This window comes from Hippocampus guttulatus, chromosome 12 (assembly GCF_054856545.1).
Source record: "Hippocampus guttulatus isolate MCC_2025c chromosome 12, RoL_Hgut_1.0, whole genome shotgun sequence".
NCBI lineage: Eukaryota > Metazoa > Chordata > Actinopteri > Syngnathiformes > Syngnathidae > Hippocampus > Hippocampus guttulatus.
Genome location: NC_141272.1, coordinates 19,880,917 through 19,900,135, shown reverse-complemented (window position 1 = coordinate 19,900,135; position 19,219 = coordinate 19,880,917). Strand labels below are relative to the sequence as shown.

At 38.3% G+C, this 19,219-nt stretch overlaps 2 protein-coding genes and 1 pseudogene across 2 annotated transcripts in view; 2 read left to right on the top strand and 1 right to left on the bottom strand.

Moving 5' to 3' along the window:
- Positions 1-341: 341 nt before the first annotated feature.
- On the top strand, positions 342-4,320 carry LOC147197775 (gap junction delta-2 protein). Its single transcript, XM_086125442.1, has 2 exons — positions 342-510; positions 2,815-4,320. The coding sequence occupies exon 2, from the start codon at positions 2,823-2,825 to the stop codon at positions 3,915-3,917; it is 1,095 nt and encodes a 364-aa protein (XP_085981568.1). The 5' UTR covers positions 342-510; positions 2,815-2,822; the 3' UTR covers positions 3,918-4,320.
- Positions 4,321-14,073: 9,753 nt separating this feature from the next.
- LOC147197774 (uncharacterized) lies at positions 14,074-16,382 on the bottom strand (annotated as a pseudogene).
- Positions 16,383-18,985: 2,603 nt separating this feature from the next.
- LOC147197771 (RNA-binding protein Musashi homolog 2-like) overlaps positions 18,986-19,219 on the top strand; it is an 81,881-nt gene continuing 81,647 nt past the window's right edge. Inside the window, exon 1 of the mRNA XM_086126143.1 lies at positions 18,986-19,143. Within this exon, the coding sequence (XP_085982269.1) occupies positions 19,082-19,143 (62 nt within the window). The 5' untranslated portion in view covers positions 18,986-19,081. The remainder of the gene's footprint in view (positions 19,144-19,219) is intronic.

Here is a 19,219-nt window from a genome sequence, read left to right as displayed (position 1 = left end):
CTGATACCATACTCACAGTTACAATCACTGTTGATTTACAACAAGTACTTTATTCAAATGGCCAATGCTGCAGTTGTATATTAAGTGGCTGTGGATGTAAACACACTGATAGACAATATTGTAGATCCTGACAAACCCAGTTGTTTTTAATATAATTACATACTTAAAGTATGAGCTTTATTTTACTAGCTAAACACAGGGCTTTTACAAAACCTGGCATTGTTTCTTTCCAGCTCGTTCCATACACTGTTGAACCGTTTCACCATTCCCAGCTTTTCAGAAAAGGAACCCCCTCATTGTGTTTTGCACTGTACATTGCCTGCCTTTGCAGCCACACCGCACAATGCCAGTTTCAGACGGACTGGTTCATTATGTGTGGTCAGCCTATTCTCCCTTACCAGGCTCAACGGGATTCATCTCATCCAAACTTGAAGATTTAAAAAGCCATGAAAATGCATTGCAAAGCTTAGTTACAAGGATTTACTTGGGAAAGTTCGGGCTTACATGAAGGTAAGTTAAACCTTCATTCTGCTACTCATTATTTAATTTGCCGAGTTACGCATAACTGGTTCTGCAAATAGCAACTACAACCCCCAATTCCAATGGAGTTGGGATGTTGTGTAAAATGTAAATAAAAACAGAATCCAATGATTTGAAAATCCTTTTCAAACTATATTCTATTCAATACACTACAATGACAAGATATTTCCTGTTCAACCTGGTGTATAATATTGTTCTTTTGCAAATATTCTCTCATTATGAATTTGATGTCTCTAACACATTCCAAAAAAGCTGGAACGGAGCAACCAAAGACTGAGAAAGTTGTGGAATGCTTAAATTTAAAAATAAAAAAAACACAACAACAACAACAATGCCCGTTTGGAACATTCCACAGGCGAACAGGTTAATTGGAAGCATGTGAAGCATAATTGGGTGACAAAAAGAGTTCTTCACAAGCAAGGATAGACTGAGGTATATATGTTTTATGTTCAATAAACAAACAAACAAACAAACAAACAAAAGGTTCAGAACTGTGTGAACAGCTGTGTGTGAAAATAGTCCAGAAAGTTGAAGAATTATGTTTCACAATGTACAATTGCAAGGTATTAAACTATTTCATCATCTGCAGTCCAAAATATATTCAAAGATTCTGGAGAATCTGGAGAAATCTCTAAACATAAGCGGCAAGACCAGAAACAAACATTGAATGCCCGTGACCTTTGATTACTCAGGTGGCACTGCATTAAAAAAAGGGCATCATTGTGTTTCCATGTTTGCTTTGGAACACTTCAGAAAACCTTTGTCAGTTTGAACAGTTTGTCGCTACATCTGCAAATGCAAGGTCAAACGCTGCCATGCATGGCAAAAGCCATAGATCAGCACTATCCAGATACGTCGCCGGCTTCTCTGGGCCTGAGCTCATATGAGATGGATTGATGCAAAGTGTGCTTTGGTATGACGGGCCCACATTTCAAGTTGTCATAGTTGTCGTACCCTTCTGGCCAAAGAGGAAAAGGACTATTCGGATTGTTATCAGCATACAGTTCAAAAGCCAGCATCTGGAACGGTATGAAGGTGTGCTAGTGCTCATGGCATGGTGAAGGCATCTTAAATGCTAAAGGGTACACTCAGGTTTTGGAGAAAATGAAGCTGCCATCCAAGCAACGTATTTTTCAGAGATGTCCCTGCTCATTTTAGCAATACAATTATAAGCCACATTCTGCACATTACAACAGCATGGGTCCATAATAAAAGAGTGAGAGTTCTTGAGTGGCATGCCAGCAGTCCAGACCTGTCTCCCATTAAAGATGTGTGGCACATTATGAAATGCGAAATCCGACAAAGGACACCTTGGATGGGTGAGCAACTGAAGCTGTACATCAAGCAAGAATGGTAAAGAATTCCACCTACAAAGCTTCAACAATAAATGTCCTCAGTTCCCAAATGCTCATTGTGTATAAAAGGAATGGTGGTGTACCGCAGTGGTAAAAAATGCCCATGTCCAGCTTTTATGGAATGTGTTGCAGACATGAAACTCAAAATGAGAAATATTTGCAAAAAACAACAGTCACATGCAGTATATGAGTTGGATTATTGAGTATCTGGTCTTTGTCGTGTATTCAATTGAAATAGGTTGAAAAGGATTTTAAAGTCATTGTATTCTGTTTTCATTTACATTTTAGACAATGTCCCAAATTTATTGGAATTGGGTTTGTGTATATAAAACTGAATGTGAAAAAAAACCTACAGTATTAAATTACCAGTAAAGAATTCAAACTCAATAGTGTAATTCAGATTCTGTTTTTAAAAGTTAAGATTCAAATTAAACCATGCTCATTCAATTCGTGTAACTTAGATTCAGTTTTTTAATGCACTAACTCAACTTTAACTTTTCAAATTCAATTATAAACGATTCAGATTCAGTTTCTGGTGTCACATATTTTAGCCCATAACGATTGTACATACAGTACATTTCGGGTTAAATAATGTAACTTGATGAGGGCAATTAAAACCAAAGAACACAGAAACAAAAGGTTATGAAAACTCCTATATGAAGTTTTATTTTTAAAGAATTAAAAAAACAACAACCATATACTTCACACTCCACATATCAATAACATAAAAATGGACAATACCTAGGGAAGTAATTTATGGATCATGTAGTCGAAACAAATTAGACAAGAACATATCTGATGTACTTCTACAGTGGTGTAGTGTAGAGTCAAGACAATATATTTTTAGGAACAAAAGCAGACAGTGTTAAGAGGTTTTACGCTTTTGTTTCTTTTTTTTTTTTTCTTTTTTTTTACTAAGGTCAAGTCATGGGCGACTGGTCCATTCTTGGGCGTTTTCTGTCGGAGGTCCAGAATCATTCTACAGTGATAGGCAAGATCTGGCTCACTATGCTGCTCATTTTCCGCATCCTGCTGGTAGCCTTGGTGGGAGACGCCGTCTACAACGATGAGCAGTCCAAATTCACCTGCAATACCCAGCAGCCTGGATGCAACAATGTCTGTTACGACACATTTGCACCTGTGTCCCATCTTAGGTTCTGGGTTTTTCAAATTGTGCTGGTCTCCACTCCGTCGATATTCTACATCGTATTTGTTTTGCATAAAATTGCCAAAGATGAGAAGCTGGATGGACAACGGGGGCAGGTGTTAAGGCAAAGGTCTTCAAGGCAAGGTGCTGACCAGAAGGACGGCAAGGAGGCGATGAGGGTGGGTGTGCCGACTTACTGTCCTCATTTTAGGGATGATTGGGATGAGAGCGAAAAAGTGCAACAAAGCTTCCTGGAGGAGGGTCGTGGTGCACTTGCAGAAGATCCCACCGAACAATCTCAGCAGGTTCTACTCATCTACATTCTTCACGTGTTACTTCGATCCATCATGGAAATCACATTCCTAGTGGGCCAGTATTTGTTATTTGGCTTTGAGGTTCCTCACCTCTTCCGTTGCGAGACCTACCCCTGCCCAACTCGCACAGACTGTTTTGTGTCCCGTGCCACTGAGAAAACCATTTTCCTCAACTTTATGTTTAGCATCAGCCTGGGCTGCTTTGTGCTCAACATTGCAGAGCTTCACTACCTGGGCTGGGTCTACATTATCCGTGTCCTCTGCTCAGCCTGCTCCAACTGTTGCAGTCAGGAGAAGGATCCGGATAAACTGTACTCCAAGCAAAATCCCCTATTGCTTCAACTCAGGCATTCTCTGAGAGGTCAGCTGGTTCTACAGACCAGATCGGCCATGGCTCAAGAGAAGACAGGGGGTTTGCTCACACGTGCCCCGGCGATCTCTTTTGAGACAGACTCAACTGTGGAATGCACCTCAAAGAGGAGTCCAGAGAACACAGACAAGGTGAAGGTCAAGTTGGCCAACATGGCCAGGTTGGGGCGCACTAAGAAGTCTTGGCTGTGACAGCTTTGTGGTCATGCTTTAAAATATGTATTGTCTTGTTTTTCATATGTAGCCCATTCATTCATCTACTCAACTCCAAGCAAAAATATTGTGAACATACTGTAGTAGTATGCAGGCTCAGTTTAATACAACCATTTGGAATGGGTATAATCGGAGATGATTCGCTGATTGTGAATAATGGTCTTGATTATGTTGAAGTGAGTGTTGATTGAACATGTCCGCTATGGTATTTTTAGATTTAATGTTTATTGTTCAAACAATTGCTGAAATAAATGCATGTACAGTTGTGATGATATGATTAAAAAAATACTTTTGTAAGTATTTTACCAACTAATATTAATCCAGATATCATTAAAAACAGTCAATTAATTGGTTGCAAATTTTCTTCATTGCGATCAATCAATGTGGCCAACCAATGTGATCAATGAAGCCCAAACAATGTGATCTATCTATCTATCTATCTATCTATCTATCTATCTATCTATCTATCTATCTATCTATCTATCTATCTATCTATCTATCTATCTATCTATCCACATACACAATAACATGATGATTATAATATTGATACATTTTACATTGCTGCATTAAACAACAATAAATGTATTCTAGATTTGTTGATTGAGAAGTGATTTATATGGCTATAGATGAGAAGAAAAAGCATTTTCTGGAGAGCTCTTAATTTTGCCTTGAATAGTGTTTGAACAAAATCCACCCTCCTGTTAATAAGAACTAGGTTTTGATCTTTACTTTTACATCCGTAGGTGCTGCCAAGATTACATAGTGTTTCAAGCCAGTGGCCTTCATTATGGCCAAGCATGTATTTATCAATGTTTAGTTCCTCAACATGTAGGGTAAATACGACATTTGTTTCAATAAAATCACCTATCCGGCGAACAACTGGCTTTCTGTCATGGCTGCAATGTGACCTTGTTCCTGCAGATGGTGCTCTCAGCTCTTACGAGTGTTTCATTTGAATCAGTCCACCATTTATTGAAAAGAACGTCAACAGTTTAAAAACATAATGGGGCACCCTTAAACCTCCTGCAGTAAATTACAAATTTACAGTGATTAAAAGAAGCAGATTGACCAATTCTACATTGACATTTTTGTATTTCTTTATACTTGGAATTATGAAATTGACACCCTCAACCTAGGCTTGACATAAACATTTTTGCTCAGCAGCCACTGCGGCTGGGGTTTTTCCAAGAGTTACTAGACCGAAGGTCGGCAACACGAATGCCACTCTTTAGCGACACTTAGTGGCTCTCTGGAGCTTTATAAAAAATGTTTGAATATGGAAAAAGATTTTGATAGTCGGATAATATAGCTCAAATAGATATAGATACATGTTGCAGCTACGAAAAAGGAGAGCTGTGGTGTTTTTTTTAAAACGCACACTTTATTTATGCTTTTAACAGTCTCGACAAAAACAGACACGTCTACGTCCGACTCCGTGCCTTCTCTCTTCTCGTTCGACTCGAGAGGCGTTCAAAGACAGCCTCAGAAAAACGGAAATTAATGATCACTTCACTGACACTAAGAAAAGCGAAAATAATCCACCAAAACAAAAAAATCAAGCGAGGAAATTGCCAAATAAATTCTATGGGGGCATTTGTGAACACACAACAAAGGAATGAATAACATAAACAATTCTGAGATAGTCCAGTCTCCTTCATACATACAGCACGTGTTTCCTTCATTGTAAGTTTTATAGAAGGCTTTTATTTTTATTTTTGCGGCTCCAGACATATTTGTTTTGGGGGGGGGGGGGGTTGGTCCTATAAGGCTCTTTCAACATTTTGGGTTGCCGATCCCTGTACTAGACGCTCAGAATTTCCTCTAGCCACAGTTCCTTTGTTTCGTAATAGCGGGGATGCACAATCAAGTGGGTCGGAACAGTCAGTGCCAATTCTTAGACCCCTTTCTGTAAACCAACGGTGCCATCGAAAAGTTTCAGAAAATAAAAAACTGGTTAATGAGACAAATTTGAGCTTCATTTACCCATCGCAAGTTTGCAACAAAAACAACTTCAACAACAAACACGTATGTTCTTAGTGCAAACAAGCACATAATTATATAGGCCAGAGGAACACATTGCATACATGTATTTCAAATATATGAACCCTTTTTTAAACTGAATGAAAATGTTTCTGTGAATCTTTTAACAGTACCCGCACTGATTTTTTTTAATTGTCTTAAAATATTCTTTAACTCTAACTAAAATAACTTTAACTAAAATAAAATGTCTGCAATAGTTTTAATTCAATACATTTGATAGACCATATTCATACAGTGTTATTGACTTTGTACTAGTTAACACATTGTTAGCTTTCAGGTTAATTGCTGAACCAAACGATCATCTTTCTACAGCTGAAGCACCAACATAGAGGACGCCACAGACTATAAATATTTCCCGTTGGCTGTGTTTAAAGCTCAACCCATTTACTGGTGTAATGAATAATGTTTCCATTGAACAAGAACCTGCCAAGTAACGTCTTGGGCATTAACTAATACTTGAGGTGTCCATTGTTATTGTGTTATCTTGCTTTTGACAATGCTACACAAACTCACTTTTTTAAGTCATCGTTAGCTCTGAATGTCAGCAAGTTATAAAACACTTCTTTTTAAAATAAATAAAACAAGGATTTAAAAGCAACAGCCAAGAGACAAAGAACTGGAAATAGGCGTGCTCAAAGTTGCACCAGTTTGGTGTCATGCAGTACAACGGAGGAGGGAGGCATCAGCTGCCCCCGCCAAAGCCCCATTAAGCACGGCAAGGCATCGCCAATCGAAGGCAATGATCGAGGCGCTCAATCTACACAAGGACAGAAATCCATCCATCCATTTTCTACTCCACATATCCTCACGAGGGTCGCAGGCGTGTTGGGGCCTATCCCAGCTGTCTTCAGGCAGTAGGCGGGGGACACCCTGAACTGGTTGCCAGCCAATCGCGGGATACACAAAGACAAACAACCATTCACACTCAGTCACACACCCCGGGATAATTTAAAGTGTTCAATTCACCTGCCATGTATGTTTTTGGAATGTGGGAGGAAACCGGAGTACCCAGAGAAAACCCATGCAGGCACAGGGAGAACATGCAAACTCCACAGAAGAAGGCCAGAGTGAACATTGCACCTGTGCATTTTTTGGTGGATGTGCTAACCTGTCGACCACCCATCAGGAAACTAATGAAAAATAATCAGACTGAACCTACGGTAATCAAAAACAAAGTAAAAAAAGCAGCACTCTCTCTGGAGCATCCAGATCATATGGCCCGCTGTGATCTGTCTCCGCTAAACACAAATATACAGAATAAAAATTAATCTAACTCAATATTCCTTCTTAATGTGGTTAAAAGTTGACAGACAGGTGGCCATGAGCCATACATACCGATCGGCTGCGTTGGGGATCATATCGGAAAGGAGATGAGGAAGAGAGCACAACTGCTTACCCGGATGTAATTGTTGAGGCAAAATTGCGAGCGCGTTGATCCTGTAATAGGGAACCCCTATAAGAGCCACTGAATGGCTGAGTGTCCAATACTTCAATGTCTAAAATTAAATCAAAGATTGACTTTACCTCTGACACTAAAAGACTGAGGCAGCTACTGCTACATTACCTGTATTGGCATAGCGGAAGGACAAGGTGACCCCGAAAGTGAGCGGACCTTAAAACCAGCGAGCAAGAGGAGGGCACGAGCACTCCTCTCTACTTTTATAGGGAACCATTGAACGTTGATAAGCTAATTGGTTAAGGCCAGGCAGCATTACCATCCTGCTACACAATGCAACACACAATTTGTATGAGTGCTCAGGTTACATTTCGGTTAGAAAAGATACAGAATGACTGTACAGTTTTCTGACATTTTTTCAAATTTTTTGGAAGCCCTGCTTCTCCAGTCATCTTCATACTTTATCACTGCACAGGGAGTGTGGCAGTCCAAGCGAAAACGGGAAGGAAGCACAGCACCTGCATTCTGCATTTCTCACTGATCACAGTCGTACTCGTTTGGTCTTCACCAGTTTTAATCGAAAGCCGAGACCAAGACAAGGCCGAGTAAAACTGCCTTCGATTCCGAGACGAGACCAAGACCTTTAAAAAGTAGTCTCAAGAATTCCAATGCAAAAATAATACATACTATATATAGAGCGTACACACCTTCAGGCACTTCAGGCACTGTGGTGTAAGGCAGGGGAGGCCAGTTGATTTTGCAAAGTGACCACAGGGAAAAACTGGAACGCTTGCTGAGGGCCAAGCAAACATGCTTCCCTCAACTTTGTCCATGTTATTTTTAAATTATTTCAAAAAAACATGTTGTCTTGTTTCAATAAATTGCTCTGTGTGTCGATATGGAATATATTTTATGGATTAAAAAATTGGGCGGCCCGGTAGTCCAGTGGTTAGCACGTCGGCTTCACAGTGCAGAGGTACCGGGTTCGATTCCAGCTCCGGCCTCCCTGTGTGGAGTTTGCATGTTCTCCCCGGGCCTGCGTGGGTTTTCTCCGGGTGCTCCGGTTTCCTCCCACATTCCAAAAACATGCATGTCAGGCTGATTGGACACTCTAAATTGTCCCTAGGTGTGAGTGTGGGCGTGGATGGTTGTTCGTCTCTGTGTGCCCTGCGATTGGCTGGCAACTGATTCAGGGTGTCCCCCGCCTACTGCCCGGAGATGGCTGGGATAGGCTCCAGCACCCCCCGCGACCCTAGTGAGGATCAAGCGGTTCGGAAAATGGATGGATGGATGGATTAAAAAATTATATTCGCTCATCAAAATTTAATTTTTAGATTTGTTTGTTATATTTCTAATTGTAAGATTCATTTTTTGCACCAACCGCTGAACGCCATTAGCCGTTCCTAGCACAAAGAGTGTCCAACAAACTCTGTGTTCAACACTGAACTCTTGAGATGATCTGCTCTGAGATGGGAAACTCTGAGTTTGCAGTTCCAGAACAGCAGATTTGAATCAGGCGAATCAACTCGCAGTGTCTTCACCTGGAGTTAAGCGAGTGCACCACAACTACGAAAAGCCAGCATCCATGGATCCCCGATTCGATGAGTCACGGGGAATAGGACGGCTGTGTTTTTCACCCCACTAGAACTGGAAATAATGCGCTCATACAGCGAATTTCAACACATTTTCAGGGAGAAGTGCAACTCCGCTGCAGCTGTGAAAGAGAGGGAGACGGCGTGGGGGAACATTTCTGCTCAGTTCAATGCATAACTTTCAATGTAGTCCTTGCCAGTCACAATAATATAACGGGGAAACTGCTGCCTATTATTTTAACCCTTTCAGGGGCAGCGGTTACTACATTGGACAGCCAATCATCTTATCAGGTTACAGGTTATCATTTTTGGTGCATGAAAGGATTAATTCATTAAGGTGCAATCCCCAGGGGCACTTGGCAACATCTGAACATGAAATACATAAACATAAACAGGTGAGACCTCGGCAAAAAAACACTTTTCTGATGGCCTTGCATACAATTGCCTCAGCATCTACGATATTGCACCAAAAAATATTTTGCAAGAGCAATACACAATATCTGCTCGGCTGTGAGCATGACTGCGATTGGTAATGGTGCAAATGTAAGGGCAGATTAGGTTGTGTACGTCGATGATGGTCATGAAACAGAACCACCCAGAAAGACAACAGACTGGAAATGTGAAAACATTTATGCGCGGTCTGATAATCATCTCCCAATGAATATTCAATTCTCTGCACAGTCATGCTGAACTTTCAACCACGGGATCATGATCAAAAGGACATGCCATGTTTGTCTCCACCTGCTGGTTCCGGAACAGAATCAGACTCTATAGAAACGTTGACTCAGAAGGGTTTGAACAAAAAATAGTTTATTTTCCAAAAATACGCAAGACCGAACAAATTACAACAAATGACGCTGGTTAAAAAAAACAAACAAAAAAAAACCAGGAAAAACAAGTCAAACCAAAAATGCTTGTAAAAGTCAAGGAAAGTATCATGTAAAGAGCTTGTCGTAAAATAAATACATTAAAAAAATTTAAAAATAAAAAACCCGAGACTACATTTACAGAACGTAAAATACTTATGACCAAAATGCAAAAACGAGGTGAGAACGTACGTCACATGAATCAGAAAGAATGTCTTGAGAATTCAACACTTGGAGACGGTCATGAAAAAGATGAAGAATAATCTGACGAAGGCTTGACAGTTTGCCAGTCCTGAAATACATGGCTAATTGAGATGTGCAGCAGGTGTGCATACTGAAGGGAAAGCCCTCCTCTGCCACCTGCTGCAGACACACAAAAACGGAATCATGACAGTATGGCCCTGAAAGGGGCGGTCACTGAAAGAAACTTGAGGTTCATTGAGAAAAATCTGGTCTCGAACAGGTTAGGTTCATAGACTCTGTTACTACGGTAACTGACCGAGAGCTTAAGTTACCTCTCTCTCTGAAACAGGTTTGAGTTACCCTTCTTCCTCTGGTTTGAGTTACCTCACTTTTTGAAATGGAAAACTCAGCGTTTCCCTCATTTTAGGGTGAACAGACTCTCAGTTCTCACGAAACCTGCCTTGTTGAAATAGACCCCTCTTCAGCACACACACATATTTATACATAAGTGAGAAGTATATGTCTGCTGGTCAGGCAGCATCTCAGCCCGGGACAGAAAGAGACTGGAGCGACTGGTCAGGAAGGCCAGTTCTGTCCTGGGCTGCTCCCTTGACACTCTGGAGGAGGTGGGCAACAGAAGGATGCTAACTAAGCTAAAAGCTATGATGGACAGTCCCTCCCACCCTCTCCAGCCCGCCCTGACAGCACTAGGTAGCTCCTTCAGCCAGAGACTGTTACACCCGCGCTGCAAGAAGGAGAGATACCGACGCTCGTTCCTACCAACTGCTGTCAGGCTGCTGAATAAAAAATAGCAACAATAATATTAATAATAATTAAATGATGTGGAAAACAACTGTAAATAGCACTACGATTTATCCATTTTGTATTTATATTGCACTTAATAGAACGGTGTTTGTTTGTTTTTTCTTCTTCTTTCTGCCTACATTCTTGCTGCTGGAGGCTGTAAATTTCCCCAGTGTGGGACAAATAAAGGATATCTTATCTTATCTTATCTTATCTTATCTTATATTATTTAGTGATGTATGTATAATGTTGATTTATCTGTATGTGTAGATTTGTGTAGACTATTTTCAGGCCAAAACCTTTTGGCCATCTTCCCTTCGCCGCGTGACAAATAATGTTGCTAGCATTAGGAACACTGTTGTAAGTAAGTCTATTTTTGACAAATGTTTTTTAGAGGGGTCAGAAACGTTGCTAAATATAAAAAATTCTGCTGCTGTAGATTGCAAATTTCCCCAGTGTGGGACAAATAAAGGTTTTCTTATCTTATCTTCTTATCTTAAAACCATAAAACATCACTTCAGACACAAGTCGTAGCTCTTGCTTACTACCGAGCTTCTATATGCATCCGCACGTGTGCTCATAAAATAAATAAAGGCACACCTTTCAGAACAAAAGCACCACATTGTTTACATTTAACTTTGACTTCATGGTCACTGTTAGGGCTAATCAGAGACTGTGTGACCTCAGGCCATGCTTTGTCCAGGTTTGAAATGCAAGATCGTGTATATTCAGATTAAATGTGTCCAGCAGAAAATATAAATCAAATACAAGAGCAACATGTTTGACAATTAAGAGGTAAAGACATTTTGAACATGTGAAAATTGGTTGTTGATCTCAGAGAAGGAGGTAGGTTATTTCGTGTGGTGGCGCTTCAAATTTGAATGTTCACCAACCAATTTCATGAAGAATTCTTAGTGTAATTATTTAAAAATGTTCATGTTTTTTCATTTGATTGTTTTTTTTTTAAATCAAGGTCTCCAAACAATTAGAATGATACATCCAGCCTCACAGAAAATTTCACTATATGCATTAATTTAGTTCAAGAAGGCAGTACCTCCTACATTTATGTAATATGCTGCTGAGTAGGGAGCTGCAAACCTGCTTTTAATTTGGTCTGCAACATTGACCATTGTATTTATTCACTTCAATTTCCCTTTGTAAGCTTACAATAAAACCACATTGTCTGTATTACTGTTATTTGTGCTGTGATGTGAGAGTTGCAGTTGAATCATTGCATGTGAAAAAAATAGGGAAATTAATGGATGCTGGTGATATTCCTTTTACTCTGACCATATTTAAAGGTCATTTTTGGACCCCTCTCCCCCCCATGACATTTTAAATAATATGCTCAAAATTCAGAAATACTAAGCTGTTTAAATTGAACTTGCCCTGAGACTACATGTAACCTCAACTTTAGAAAAAGTGATTCCTAAACATTTAAAAGACCAAACAGCTTTTGAGTACTCCCTCAAATGTTTTCTTTTTTTCTTGTCCAACCCTCCTGATTACCAGCTGACATGTAAAATACAATACATAAAATAAGTTTAAAAAATTATATATATTGTTTGTTTGCTTATTGTTTATTGAACATATATAGAACATACAATAACAGAGAACAGACTGACAAAAGGCAAGCAAAAATTCTAAAAGGAAAAATAAAAAAAATAAGTAAAACAAACATCATCACAGTTATATGCTCAAAGGAGTAGGAAGAAGTATACAACTTATCTAGTCCTACCCCTTGTTGTGTAGTAATATGAATTGATCATTTTTCAATACAAAGAAGAAAAAGAAAAAAATCTACATATCATCAAATACTTTTACCCTTATGTGTACTGTACTTATCTATTTATACACCTTTCGGTTTGTATATATATATAATTATTCTTTCTCCTTTTTATATCAATTTTCTCATATACATTATAAATACTGCATTTCTTGAATACATTTAATAAGTTGATCAAAAATGCAAAACAAGAACAAACCGTTGTATTACTATATTTTATAAGTATATCAAATTTATCTTCTTAACTTTGATTTATGTAGTTGTTTTGTACTAATCTTTTGAATTTGTTTTTGAACAAATCCAGCGATTTAGTCATTTTCAGGTCCGTTTCAAGCTTATTCCACAGAGTGACTCCTATTACTGATACACACCTTTGCTTGATGTTTGTTCTTGTTCTGGATTTTTTGTATTGATTAGTACCCCTTAGATTATAAAAACTATCTCTAATTTCAAAAAGCTTCTGGATATTTTGGCAAAGGAGATTGTTATGTGCTTTATACATTAATTGGGCGATTTTGAAGTCAACCAGGTCAAAGAATTTCATTGTGTTTAATTTGATGAATAGTGGATTTGTGGGTTCTATATATTTAGACCTATTGATTATTCGGATTGCTTTTTTTGTAGTTTTAAAACAGGGAGTGTGTTTGTTTTACAGGCGTTCCCCCATATTTCCACACAGTAGGGATATGGGAGTAATAATGAGTAATATAATGTGTACGAAGAACTCTTATTCAACACATCCTTAGTTTTGTGGAGTATCCCGATAGTTTTGGATATTTTTCTATTAACGTTATCTATGTGTGGCTTCCAAGATAGTTTAGTATCTATTACTAGTCCAAGAAACTTATTTTCATAAACTCGTTCAATTTCAATTAAATCTATCTTTATTTTAACTTGGTCTTTGATTGGTCTCGTGCCAAAAACAACTAACTTAGTTTTTGTTAAATTTAAAGATAGTTTATTTCTGTCGAACCAGTTTTTTAATTTGTTTAATTCATTTTCCACAGTTTTCAGGAGTTGTTTCATATTTTCTCCAGAGCAGTAAAAGGTTGTATCATCGGCGAATAGGACACATTTGAATTGTTTTGAAACACTACAGATATCATTTATATATAAAATGAATATTTTTGGTCCAAGCACTGATCCCTGAGGAACTCCATGGGTAATCTTCAGTAAATTTGATTTTTTGTTATTGAACTGCCCCTACTGATATCTGTTTTCTAAATAACTTTCAATCCATTTACATGCTATGCCTCTGATGCCATATCTCTCTAATTTATTCAATAATGTAGTATGATCTATTGTATCAAAAGCTTTTTTTAGATCTCGAAAAATCCCAACAGTGAATTCTTTGTCTTTATTAGTGGCTATTGCTTCCACAAACTCCATTACTGCCATTAAGGTGGTCCGTTTTTCTGTGACGCCATATTGATTTTCACTTCATAGCACGTGTTTATATGTGAAGTTATCAAGTCTGCGAGAAAATAATTTTTCTTATATTTTTGAGAATTGTGGTAGCAGTGATATTGGTCTATAATTTGTAAAGAATTGTCTTTCTCCACTTCTAAAAATTGGAATTACTTTAGCTGTTTTCATTTTTGATGGAAAAACACCGGCTTTAAATGACAGGTTGCATATGTATGTAAAAGGTCGCACGACAAATTCTATAATCTGTTTTACTATTGTCATATCAATATTAAAACAGTCAGTTGACTTTTTACTTTTATACTGTATGTTTTTACAATATTTAATATTTCATTATGATTCACAGCAGTAAGAAGCATTGTGGAAGAATTTGTAAAAAAATTGTATTTATCCATTTCAAAAGAATTTATTGGATCAGGAATTTGTTTTGCTAAGTTACTGCCGATATTAACAAAATACTCGTTAAATTCCTTTGCTATTTCTGCAGTTTCCTCAAGAATGGTATTTTTATCTTTCATAAAGTACTCCGGATAATCTACTTTTTTCGAGCTATTTCGAATTACATGATTTAAGATTTTGCATATTTCTTGAGTGTTGCTTTTATTTTGGTCTAATAATGCATGAAAATGGTCTCTCTTGCTGGTTCTTATAATATTTACTAATTTGTTTTTATAAGTCTTATATTTTGTTTCAACTTCTTTGGTTCTGGATTTTAGAAACGATTTGTATAGATTGTTTTTCTTTTTACATGCATTTTCTATGCCTTTTGTTATCCAGGGCTTTCTTTGTACTTTCTGGAGACCTTAATGACTGGGAAATCCTTGTCATATAAGGAGGTTATGGTTGACTGAAATGCGTCAAACGCAGTATTTGGATCTTCATTTGTGTAGACCTCAGACCGATTTTGTTTGTCTAGGTCGAGCTTGAAAGCTGCGATGGAATGTTGGGTTCTGAGTCTTATTTCTGATATGTGGTTTATTGATTCAGTTTTTCTATCAAAGTAATGATGAAAGACTGCAAAGACCGGTAGATGGTCACTTTCTCTCAGTTATGAGAAGTCCACTTTCCTTTTTATGATCAATCTTATTTATAAATATATTATCTATTAATGTGGCCGTATCGACTGTTATTCTGCTGGGTCTCAGAATGACTGGGAAAAGACTGTTGCTATATGTATTGATGAAATCTGTTGTTTTTTTGTGTCCATTTGGGTTTAATAAGTCGATGTTAAAGTCTCCACATATTATTCGTGTTTTCTTGTCATTAGAACAACTCAGCATATCTGTCAGTTTTTTATTAAATGTGTCAAGACAAGATCCTGGTGTCCTATAAATGCAACTTATAATGACATTTGATGCATTTTTAATATGTATTTCAAGACTTAGACATTCCATTGGATTCTCTGTTGTGTTTGTCAGGCTTTCAATTCTACTGCATTTCAGTGTTTTATCTACATATATTGCGACTCCCCTTCCTTTTTTGTCTTCCCTATGAGTTGCATACATTTCATATCCGTCAATTTTCATTTCACTTGTTTTTTCATCATCAAGCCAAGTTTCTGATATGGCAATTATTGTAAATTTATTAAATGTAGTCAAATATTCTTTGATTTTGGTGACATTTTTATAAAGACTTCTACTGTTTAAGTGTATCACTGAAAATGTATTTTTCAGTTGTACATTTGTGTTGAATTGTTCGTCCGTGTAATACTCGGAGTTTGTGATGCTGTGATTATAATTGAAGAAATTATTGTCTGGGTCCAAGTTGTTTTCTGGGTCGAATGTCTTGTGTTCAGCATAATCAAAGATTTTAAAGTCCGTGTTTATGTTGTGTGTTTCCTACATCAATTAAGTCAAAGTTTTTTATCTGGTGGTAATCAGCTCTCAGCATGTTGAAGTCGAGCCCGTTGAATTGGAGTACTGGTGCGGGGGTGGACGATGAGTTTGTCGTGCCTCAAGTAGGCAATTTCCCCTCTTTCACATTTTTGACGTAAAATATCTGTGTAATCTTCGTTAATGTAGATTTTGGTACCTGTTAAGTATTTTGCTCTCTGGAGAAACATGTTGCGTCCTTATATTTTTCAAATTTCACCACGACTGGCCTTGGTCGAGGTCTTCCCGATTCATGTCTCCCCGTGCGGTGGGCTCTTTCCACCTCGATTGTCTCCTTTAACTGCAGTTGCTCCTTGAATATTTTTTGCACATTTTGCTCCGTTTCAGTCCACGTTTCTCCTTGCCTTTCTTCAATTCCATCGATTATCAAGTTGTTTCTTTTAGATTGTCCCTCTAAGTAGTCCATCTTGTCGGATAAAACCAGCAAACTGTCACATACTTTGTAGATTTCAGTTTGCATGGTTTTACAATGGTCAGTTCCATTCATTTGCTGTTTTTTAATGTCGTCGACCTCCTTCATATATATATATATATATATATACACACACTGTATGTCTTGTGTGTTTGCTGGTGCGGCTAAATACAAGTAAGGTTGCTTCAATTGACAATATATGGAAATGCTTTGCCTTTCCTGTACAGTAGGTGGCGGTATGCACCAAAGAGCTATAATCCACATATGAACCAAGAAGAAGAAGAATTCAATACAATACATCTTTATTTGTATCGTGCTTTCACAACAGCTGCAGCTGTCACAAAGCACTTTCCAGAACAGTTAACATAAACTAACAAAACATATAACAAGACACGGACAGTCATGCAATCGTAACTATATTGCAGGATAAGCCAACAAAAAAAGCAGGGCTCTTGAAGAGGACAACAATGACGATGATGAGCATTTATAGACAGGAGTAGGAATAGACCAGTGACTTGGATCGGATAGGAGTTCTCTCAGCTCTACTACCCCATCTATCATTTCTGATGTAACATAGTTTAATCTCTTCTTCGCACTTAGTATTGTCTCCATATAGGGCTACTTTGATGGTGATGACCGGGCATCTTTTCTGTCAGAATGTATGTAAACCTAGACTAATTCCATTTGATCCTGTAATGATTTAGATGTTACAAACTTCATTTGGCAGCATATATTTGTATCTAGAAGAAAGTACAATCAGTATAGTGTCCATATAAATGTTAATAAACTAGTGGATAAAGATTTTATTTGACTGTTGTGTCATTTGTTGTTCAATAGTTCATTCAGCAAATCTTGACAATTGTTTGAGTTATGCCATGATTATTTTTAATTTGGGAATGCCAAATCTCGTTATTGTCATGATTCGGTTTAGGGACCAACAGGTGGCACTGTAGGGCTCGCCCGGCAGCTGCACACCTGTTGGCCATTTGGTAATTAGTCGTATAGAAGGACTCCTGCCCGAACACTTGGTGTCGGGTCATTGTTGCTTCTTGCTACTGGCATGTGTGTTTGCTTATTGCTACTGTCATGTGTGTTGCTGTTTGCTCTTGGCTTCGGTTATGTTTAGTTCATTGTTATGTTTTAGCTTTAGTCATGGTTTTTGTTTGATACTTTGGACTTTGTTTGTTTTGGATGTAGTTTTCTTTGTTTTAAATACAATTCTTCAAATACACCCTGCTCCTCCCTCCTGCCTGCTTTTTGGGGTCCACCACCACCTCGCAACGTGACAGTTATAGTGGTCTATATATATTTTGTTCATTGTCTTTGGAAACCAAAAACCAAGTCCGACATCTTGGGGTGATGAAAGACTCAGACCTGACATTCAGCAATCATAATAAATCAATCACTAAAACATCTGAAAAAAAAAAACATTTCCAGACTGAAGGATTGCATTCTCCAAACGGACAGAGAGAAACTTCTACATGCTACATGCTTTTTAGTAGACTTGATTATTGTAATCGGGTGCAGGGTGGCTACGGGGAATTTCTGGAAAATATGTTAATTTTCTCGAACGGGTCAGTCCAGGCCGTCACGACTGCTCGGAAAAAGATGCAGCTCACAGACTGCTGCTGCTGGAGTTCTGACAATAACAGAGATCAGAACATATTACTCCAATCCTAAAGGCTTTACACTGGCTCCCACTCAGCTGGAGAATAGATTTTAGATATTGGCTACTGGTCTATTAGTCACTGAATGGTTCGGGTCCTAAATGCACTGAATGATGATTGAATATAAACCCAGAAAGGTTCTGAGATTTGCAGATTTATGTCAATTAGTGTTGCCCAGAGTTCAAAGTAAACGTGGTGAATGCCATGGCATTTAACTTTTCTGCTGCACACAAATGGAATGACCTGTCAACATAAGTGAAGTCAATGCTTTTAGATCCAGATTAAGTCTTCTCAACATTTTAACTAATTTATTCTTGTAGTTATTTTCAAATACTCTTATTTCTTTACTTTCAAATGTTTTTAAAGTTTTCTGTTAATGTGTTGAAATTTTGTCGTGACTTTTATTTTCTCTGCTGTGTTTCTGAATGTCATTACCACTTGTGTTTGTAAATGCTTGGAGGTGTTACGTCTTCGCTTGTTTGAGTTGCCTTGCGTATGGAATGTAAATAAAGCTGGCTCACCTAAAATAATAAGTACATTTTACATGATTTTCACGGGTCATATTTATCGCTCTCCAAAATTGTTGTTTTTTTAACAGTGCACTGTACTTGTTTCCGCAAGAACACCGACGAAAGCATGGTGCCAACATTCACGCACTACTGTACAACCGAGAGCAAAGCCCCCCAACCTCAACGAGTGACGCGTAATCACGTGTCCACTTGTCAAAGCAGACTAATGAATTAAACAAACAAAATAATAACACAATCTACCTGTATAATTTTGTTTTTTGACTGGCCTGACAGACACACAGTGAGTGCACTTGACTTTGTGAAAGGAGAAGCCCGCCAGCCCCCTTACATTCTTACAGGCACATGATTTTCATTGCCAATGACTGTTAATAATATTGATGTGGGCGGGCTGCCGAACACGGAGTGGAAGTGGAAGGAACCGGTGACGGCGGAGGAGGGACTAACTTGATGTGATCCCACGTGGACCGTGCGCTCCTCGAATTCGAGTCGAGCCAGTCATCCTCGTACGTGTGTCCGTCAGTTACATTCCCTATTTGTAGCAAGGTCAGATATGGAAGGAAACGGCAGCCAAGACACGTCTACAAACCCGACCGATCCGCAACACGACCCGGGGTAAGGTTATTCAACACGAACTATATCTTTGTCGCTAATGTAATACGATATACATGTTTTTAAACAATTGCTGCAT

Bases quoted from the DNA above. Each gene is read 5' to 3' on its own strand.
- LOC147197775 (XM_086125442.1), top strand. From the start codon at position 2,823: ATGGGCGACTGGTCCATTCTTGGGCGTTTTCTGTCGGAGGTCCAGAAT.